Source organism: Molothrus aeneus, chromosome Z (assembly GCF_037042795.1).
Source record: "Molothrus aeneus isolate 106 chromosome Z, BPBGC_Maene_1.0, whole genome shotgun sequence".
NCBI classification, from domain to species: Eukaryota; Metazoa; Chordata; class Aves; order Passeriformes; family Icteridae; genus Molothrus; species Molothrus aeneus.
This window is the reverse complement of record NC_089680.1, coordinates 16,511,361-16,520,589: the sequence shown is the minus strand read 5'-3', so window position 1 is coordinate 16,520,589 and position 9,229 is coordinate 16,511,361. Positions and strand designations below refer to the sequence as shown.

Sequence of the window (9,229 nt, the reverse complement as noted above, 5' to 3'; positions counted from 1 at the left end):
CCATTGTATATTCTTTTAATTCTACTAAAAGCAAAAAAAGCAGGAAAGCAGCTAGAATGTTTCCTTTAAAATCAAAAGCACCAAGAACAACTGCAAAATAGAAGTGGAACAAGAATCAGTGCCCTTAACTGTGATTATCAGATTAAGGAAGCAGAGTGGAAGCACTACATATCAACTGACTATTCATCATACATTGTCTTTGAAAATAATTTTTATTTGTTTATTGTCTTTGTTTTACAAACATAAGTTTTCCAGCCTGCTTTTGGCTGTTTAAGTAACATGAGGCAAAGAGGCAGATGCATTCCAGAGTTCTTGGCATGCTGAAAAATATTGTTGAGCTGGGGGACTGCTGGAGGGAGGAGGCAGCTCCTTATTTGAGACTGTAGGAACAGTGGTTCATGAAAAGCAGACTTCACTCCCCCGCGAGCCTGAGCTGCCTGTCCCAGTCTGTTATGCCGAGTTTGAGGAAGCCTCTGGCCAGCCCTGAAATCACAGGGGTTGAGAGTCTGCATGTGACTACCTTTAGCCCTGTGCCGAGTGCTGTTCAAAGCAGGGAACTGACAACTGTATTTTTACATTCATAAAATCCTTCTTCTAAACATGTAATATCAAAATAGAGGTGTAATGAATAAGTTGCTGAGGCATAGTATCTTTAATAGAATTACATTGTTCAGTATTGTTATGTTTCTTACGCAAGCCTTTTATTTTTTATCAAGGAACAGTGCACTTAATTTCACGTGCTCTTAATGGTGTAAAGCTTTCCAGACCTTGCTCTGGGCCTGCCAGTGACCTTAATGAATGCAGGAACAAACATCTTCACAAAATGCCATTTCACAATTGCATTAAAGCTTAAAAGGGGTGAAAATTTGCAGTTGAGACATGTATGTATGGTAACATTTTACAGTGAGGGTCAAAGATCAAAGGTTGCAGAGAAGGATCTGCTCCTCCATAAATCTTGGACATTTTTTTTTTCAAATTGCTAAAAAGTGTATCCTAGATGAAAGAGGGCACATCTACTTTAATGAAACCAATAGATGTTGAACATAAACATCTGTAGATAAATGAATAATATGAAATATGCCAGAACTGCAAACCAGAAAGAATGCTGTTATGCTTACTTCAGTTGTCTAAGACAGAAATAACTAAGAACAATTTATTCTGAGACCTCTTGCTCAGAGAAAATATGTACATACAAAGGAAGAACATCTTGCTGCAAATCTTCATAGGAACACAAATAATTTGGGTTACTCCAAAACCAATAATCTGATCAGATACAAATTTAAGACCCACCCCTCTCTGGTCTTACAGACCCATATTTTTGTATCACACAAAAGAATTGCAGACAATACAGGATGATGTATTTAAAATATTTATTTCAATTTGTGAAATGTGTTTCATAACTTCTGCCACTGCCAGATGCAAATGAAGTCCAGGTGTTCAAAACTGTGGCTTTTCAAGGTGTATTTCAATACAAAATACAGTCATACAGTGCTGGAAGCTTTAAAACAGTGCTGAAAAGTCTTGGATTGAAAGCCAGTGTTGATCTGCTGAAGGCAAGAATCCCAAGTTCTTCCTGAGCAAAATCTGATTTCTTACCTTAGTGCACCTTGAACAACGATGCTTAAAAAAAAAACTAGCAAGTTTGTCTGATGAGACAATAATAAGCTCTAGGATTTTTTGCAATCAGTCTCAGTTGTGTTTTAGTTTTTATTATCTTGTACTCAATGGAAATAGAACTTTTATATCCATCTCTAGTGTCAGGTAGTTTATTCTATGCTTTGATTTTCTACATAAGGTTTCAGATGTCCCACAAAGAAGGAACAGAACCAATGCTTGTTGTAATTCACCAGAGAGCTGTTCTTGTAGAGCACAAATTTACAAAAAAGTATACATTGCTTCAGTGTCATATGTCAATAATCTGGGGTTTGTTTGAGAAATTCACTGTTTTAACTCCTGCCAGCTCCAAGATTGTATTAATGGGAACATGATCCAGCCTGTTTTTATCAAGGTGCAAAAAATGAACTTCGTTGCCTGGAATGAGAATAACATGTAAATTATTGAATAACGTATTTATTTATTCAAAGATATAAGTGTATTGAAGCAGCATTCTGACTACCTACCAGTTACTGTACAAATGTGTATTAGTTCTGTAGAGTGCACATATTCTGTATTTTAAACAGTGACAAAATGTTTTTTAATTATATTAAAGAAGCAAGGAACATTGACACATTTAACTACTTTAAATCTGCTGTAGCAGGATATTTCCTAATAATGTGGTGACTGTCATGTTGCAATTCCCCCTTCATGCTTTACCCCTCTAATAAAACCACATTAAATGCCTCAAATCACATGTGAAAGCAGAATGTAGGTAAATACCACAATGCCAAGAAAACCCTCCATACGTTGAGGCAGTTGTTCCATCAGCGATCCAACCAATTTCTGCAGTACTGTGATCAGGTTTATGCCACCTCTGTGGGAGATGGGACTACGCAACGACACTCTGCAGATTTCTTCATGCGACAGAAATCACACAGTTCAACACCAGACTGTCTCCTTGGGACCCACAGGGACAGAAGGCGAAATGGCAGCAAACAGCTAAAGGAGACAGTGGTGACTTTCACACAAAACAAAGCAGCTCACCTGGGCCTAAAATCAAAGCTCCTCCCTGCTGAGCAGGGTCTCCTTGAAAATCAAAAGCTGGGCCAGTCATTGCTCTCCATATACTCCTAATACTTCCCAGAAGAGTGTTTGATTTCACATGAGGGCTCCGAACTAAACAAAACCACAAAACACTTGTTATGTGGAAATATGAAAGTATATAAGAGCAACAACAATTAACAGCTGCTATGAATACTTTAGAGATTCCTGATTACCAGTGTTTTCACAAAATATAGCCTACAAGACACAGTCTGGTGGGCAACTCATTTTCTCTTTACATTGTGATCATATTATTTTATCAGAGCATTTGTTTTGTTTGTGAAAGTCTAAATAAGGTGAGAAAATCATTCTTACCTGATGCTTTATTACCTTCACCTCTTTTCATCCCAAGTATTTTATAAATTTCTCTTTGTGGATCTACATATATTTCATGTGTATATCCAGTTAAACTGCAAAAAGGCTGCAAAATATAGGCATAGACACAGACAGACACAGAAAAATAAAGTAATATTTGTAAGGTTAAGGCAGTAACAAGCTAGGTTTTACTGACAACAGCAAAAATACCAACACCCTGCCAGCTTCGTGCTCCCCCCTCTTATTTGAAAGCTGTGTATTTGTTAGTTATGTTAAAGTACAAAATTTTTAGCCTCAAAGCTTCTATTAAAACAAAGCTTTCAGTGAAATCAAGAAAGGATGTTTCCTTAGCAACACCTGGTGGCTTTTAAACTGCAAGTTTTAATTATTTGCTTTAGTCGTGTATTACTATTAGAATTGCCTCATGAACGCTATCCTTTTTTACTGTTGCAAAAGACTACCTTTTCATGCAAACCAAATCCCTCAGTACAGACCAAGAGGACATAAGAGAGGATTCATTGTATTTAATGACCACTTTATTTACCTTGATGTGATGATATGATGACTGTCCAATAACTATAAGCCTCACATTTGATTCCTAGAACAGAAGATGGGTATTGAAGCTGTGAAGAGGAAGTGGGTGTCCTACATGACTTCAAAACATTGCCAGAATCTGGTGTGCCGAGTTAGTGATTGCAGTGCACTGACTTAAAATTGTTTCACATTAACATAACTTCCATGTTTGGAGACTGTACTTTTGTATATCACCCACAGTTAGCAGCAATATTAATTTTTTAAGTGAAAAAATATTTTTAAATACAACTTTTAAATTACAGTTGTGTAATCTTTAAGTTTCCTGTAGCATTGACAGGATTGTCTTTTCAATTAATTGCAACATGATATGATTTTGGAAACTCAAAATTTCCACTCAATTGCACCTACATCTAAAGAAGAAGCACACAAAGGATGGTGCCCAAACATTTGGGATTTACATATATGGACCCATTGATAGATATAACTTGCATTTATATGCACTGCTGTTTTTTGCAGGTGCAGCCTTAAGCCTGACTCTGTAAAACAGAGCCCAAAATTGAAGTTCATTTAGATATCACTAAAACCAGTTCCTAAATATAAGGTTGTTTTATTATATATTTGCCTCTCCCATATAAAATAATTTCCCATATAAAATAATTTTGCTTGTTATGAAAAGAAGCCCTCCTAAAATCAGAATCTTTTCATTAAGAAAAGCGCATTCTTAAATGACATTTTTGACTCTAGATACATTTATCTGAGGAGCCAAATTAACAAAATGTCCTTTTGAGTAACACTGATCAAACAGTTTAGAAATATCTGTCCTGAGAAGGGAACCTGACAAAGAAATTGCCCATTTTTGTCCTCATAATTCCTAATCCATCTCAGATGGACCTAGATGGAGTTGCCATCAGCAATGACCTGAGTCTCCGTCATTGGCTATGCTGCTGTTGGGAATAAAGTAGGGCAGAATTTCAATCAGCAGTCTAGAAGAGACAGATTGACCTTCCACATTTAGCAGGAGATCATTGTCTTCTCTGGCATCTCCTACCACCCAAAAAACTCATATTGATAGCAACCCCTGCCCACTCTACTTCTCTTTTCTGTCACTGTCATTCCTGTTTGTGCAGCTGCTCTGGAGAGCAGGACTTTACAAATCACCATAGAAAAAGATCTTATTTTTAATCCAGATCAATTTTCTGATCTTGTTCTGTGCACATCAGCCGGCCCTACTAGCATAATGGAAAGGGCAGTAGTTAGCAGTCAGAAGACAGCTGTCCAGGGCACTACTAATACTGAAAGAAATGCCTGTCAGATGTTGTCTAACTGCTCTGAGCACAACAGTAAAAAGAGCACCAAGCTAATAGGGCAGGGAGAAATAATGCTGTTCCAACAGAGCGTGCAATGCCATAAAATCCTTTCCTGTGTCTCCTAGGCAGATTCATTATTGCTATTGTAGCAAACAATGAAAGTGCTTCTTCTGAGCCTTTTTTTTTTTATTCCTCGAAGCTTTATGTAAGTGCTTAGCTGGACATAACAGATCTGCTTGATTGCGGCCACAAACACATTAAGAGCAGAGTACTTACTTGTAAAAATGCCTTGGGAACTTTTGCCAGATCTTCTACGTACTCCTTACAGGTGTAACACAAAAAGTTCTGCAACGTACCCAATTGAACGTGTGAGAAACAGATACAACTGCATAAATAAGAAGCAGCAGACTTTGGACACACACCACTTTGGAGGTGATCAGGAACAAGGAATGGGAAAGATTCCAACCACAAAATTTGGATTCGGATAATGGTTTAACCCAAGCCTGAACAAGGACACTGGGCCTGCAGCCTTGCAAATATTTTTATCTCTAGGTATTTTAGGAATGTGATAGCTGGCTCGACAGCCGGGAAATCAAGGAACACGATACTTGTTTCCCTAAACACCCGGCTGAAGAAGTATTTCCTTTCTGGTAAATAGTGTTTCACTTTACCAAAGAACAGGGGTCTCAGGAGAAGCACGGCTCTCCTTTGTGTTCCTGCCCAGCCCGCGCTAAGCCCCCGCACCGCCGCCCTCCCACAGCCCCGCCAGGAGCCGGGCTAGGCCCCGCGACGGCCCCTCCTCACCCGCACGAACAGCACGATCGCTTTCTGCTCCGCGTACAGGGCCTGGAAGGGGACGCTCCTGCCGTCCGCGTCCAGCACCGGGCAGCGGGCGGCCTCTCGCAGCTGCTCCTGCTCCGGCCGCCGCCCGCAGCCCCGCGCCCGCCCGACCTGCTGCGTGACCGGGGGCGCCGGCGACCCGGCCATGGGAGCGCGGAAGGGAAAGGCGGAGCTGGAGCGGAAAGGCGCGGGCCGTTGTGCGACGGCGAGGAAGCGACGGGCCCGGGATGGAGCGGAGCCGTTCGCTCCCGGCCGGGGGAGCGACCTCGGGCAGCCGCGCCGAGGCCCAGGAGGAGGCGGGGGATTCCGATGGAGAGAGCGAGCAACCTGCGGCCGAACCCGCTGCACGTCCGTCAGCCAGAGACGGGGTGCAGTTTGTGCCCGGGAAACACAGGAGAGTCACCCGGAGCTTCCAGGAATGGTGTGCAAGCAGGAGCAGTGACATGGCTGCACGGCCCTCGAGGTCGGCGTTATTTTTGCGGGAGGCCGCAGACCTGCAGAGGGCCGTAAGCGAGATGGAAAACTTGTCGAGGAGTTGTCGAGCTGCTCGGTTTTTGTATCAGACAAAAACCGCACCAAACCCAGTGTCCCGGTTCATGCAAAAGCAGAGCTTCACCGTGTCTTGACAGCTGAATAGCAGATGCTCGAGTGCACGCAGAAATGAATGAACAGTTCTTACAAAAAGAAAAACACTATGTCGTTGAAGAGTACTGTAGTATTTTACATTGTTGTGTCAGCTGAAAGCTTATGAGAATGAGGGTACTTTTCTTAGTGGGCAAAGGACAAAGAAATATCAGAGAGAATAGGACTGGGGGGAATCTCCAGAATTTTTTCTGCTTTGTGAAACTGTCTGATTTTATTAATTCCAAAGTTTCTCTTGGCAGACTGTCCTGGGGTCTGTATGTTAGTGTGATCCAAACTTACATCCCCTGTACTTTGGATTAAACCACTGCTTTTATATTACCAGGACTGAGCACATAAAACAGGTTAAGTTTTGCATTTCAATATGTCCTCACAAGGGCTTTGATTTGAAAGGTGATGAATTCAAATTAGTAAAGATTAGTAAAGAACTTCAGGAAATTGTGAAACTTATGATTCTCCAATGCAGTTGGACCCAATGATTTTAAAGATCTTTTCCAACATAAGTAATTCTATGATTCTGGAAGAATATGGTCAGTTGTTTTCATCAGGCTTCCTTGTTCAGTTATTAGTGTGTTAGAAGTATGCAGCACACTTCTTTCCCTAGCAGTTCATAAACCAAACCATGTGCTGTGTGCTGTGTGCAGCAGCCTTGTAGCTCCCTCAGCAGTACTGATGGGAATGTGCTGCCTAACCTTGACTACTGCAAGACAGCAAGGCAGACAACTGACAGCTTTTGACAAGCTTTGGTCTTCATCTTGAAGCTGAAGGGGATGGGTAATCTTGTTGTGTTATGCCTGTGGTAAAACCAGGAAGCATTGGGCAGGACTCAGGGGCACAGCTCAGGACTCGATCATCAGGAGAGCTTAAACCAGAGCCTTTGCTACTGCAGCTGGAAATCAGAAGAAGCAGTCATATCACTGTAGGGGATCTACTGATGAAAAGAATTGGGCATTGTGGTGTCACAAGCTCAGAAGACACTGCCCCGGGTCAGTCTGCACATAGCTGACCTTGTGCATCCAGAGAGCTTGTTCTTTCTTGATTTGATATGAAATCTAAGCAGCCCAAGAGAGACACTCTGCCTGTCTGGGAGAGGTGGTAATCATTCCTACTAGGCCAATGAAGACTGCCTGCAGACTTTGCTTTATGTAATTTGGCCTCCTTAAACAAGCTGAAGAAGCACATCCTTAACAACTGGTTTCAGTTGTATACAAGTGAGGAACAGCAACTTTCTTCTGAGGGTATTTGCCAAAGCATTCTCTAAAACCCCTCAAGCACCATGTTTCTAACTTTTGGTGGAGAATCTTAAGTGTTGTAAGAATACAAATACAAATTGCTGTCACCCCCACTTTTATAGAGAAAGGGCAGAAGCGAAGACAGTTGTACTCTAACATGTTCTCTGAAAGAAGAAAAACTCAAAATTAGCAGTCATGTTTTGAAAGCTGAAGCTTAAAGCCTTTCATTAATACATGCTTAACAGAAATGCAGATGTAAGTTTTTCTTAGATGGGAAGAAAGAATCCATATCTGCTGGACAGTACTAACTACCTAAGTGTGCAGTCTACTAAAACGATATAATTCTTCTATGTGTGCTGTGAATAGGGAAATTTCCTTTTCTTTCCCTTCCCCTCTTTTCTTTATAGCTCACAAATATAGAAATGTGGATAACTTAAAAAAACACTTTTGTCAGAGTGATGTATTTTTCATTGTCCTAAGGAGAATCAATCAGTGCATTTATATTATAAATTTCAATTCAGGATGCAAGTCACTCTCTTCATTGAAGTGCAATTTACAGGTGTAGAGAGAAATTTAGCTAATATTTAATTAATCAAGTGTTGGGTTACTTTGTACTGTAGATAAGAAATTCAAATTCCTGCAATTTCAAGAGGGAAGATAGTAATTACACAAATATGGTGGTTAATTTATTTGTTCTGTATTGACTAGTGAAACAAAATACCAGCTGTAATTATGCAGCCTTAATTCCTTTGTATACTGCAGCTACACAAAATATTTGACAAGAGAGGTGTGGCCTGTATCAATACCATAAATGTACTGCCTAAAGTATTTGGTGTTTATTTGTAAAGCAACACGTTATTATCAATTTACTGCACAATGTACTGTTTAATTAACACAAGGATATTTGTTCTTGTTAATCTGATATTGTTTAGCTAGAGATAACAAGGTTATTACTTATCAGCAAAAATAAATTAGTATTTACAGTGCCAGGGAAAAACATCATGCTAAACACCAGCTAAGAATTAGTTGTTTTTAAATTGTTGTTGTAATAACAAAGGAGTAAAAGTGTATACTGTCCTGTAGATAAGACAGATTCTTCTCTATAAGGATGGTGAGAGAAGTACCCCAGAGAAGTTGTGGACTCCCTGTCCCAGACAGTGTTCAAAGCCAGGCTGAATGGAGCTTGGAGCAGCCTTGTGCAGAGGAAGGTTCCCTACCCATGGCAGGGGGCAGAACTGGATGATCTTTCAAAGACCCTTCCAACTCAAACTATTTTATGATTCTATAATAAGAGGCTTTTTCCTTCATGTCTGTCTTTCATTGTTCCCTTAGTCTCACAATATCCTGGAGGTATGATTGAATAGCATCATGGAGTGATTCTTCCAACCAGCAAAGACAATACCCTTTTCCTGACCCAGAGATGGGGCAACTGAGAGGCATTTTAAAAACTTGTATTCCATTTACTGTCCAGCAAGGACAGTAATTTGCACTTTGAAGTAATTTTGCAAGAGGTGAGTTAATCTCCAGTTTCACTACCTGCTGTGTGTACTCATCCTGATGTTATTTCTCATTAGTTTTGCTTCCTGTTTTGCAATCTGTGGTTGTTTTTTTATTGTTTGTTGGTTTTGTGTGTATGGTTTTTTGTTTGGTTTGGTTTGTGCT

The 9,229-nt window shown here is 40.4% G+C and overlaps 1 protein-coding gene across 1 annotated transcript; it reads right to left on the bottom strand.

Moving 5' to 3' along the window:
• Nucleotides 1–1,353: 1,353 nt before the first annotated feature.
• Nucleotides 1,354–5,840, bottom strand: PRXL2C (peroxiredoxin like 2C). The gene is made up of 6 exons (XM_066569337.1): nt 5,658–5,840; nt 5,130–5,198; nt 3,557–3,610; nt 3,013–3,118; nt 2,641–2,772; nt 1,354–2,031 (listed from the first exon to the last, which is right to left on the bottom strand). Exons 1-6 carry the CDS (start codon nt 5,838–5,840, stop codon nt 1,904–1,906), a joined length of 672 nt encoding a protein of 223 aa, XP_066425434.1. The 3' UTR covers nt 1,354–1,903.
• Between the last annotated feature and the right edge of the window lie 3,389 nt (nt 5,841–9,229).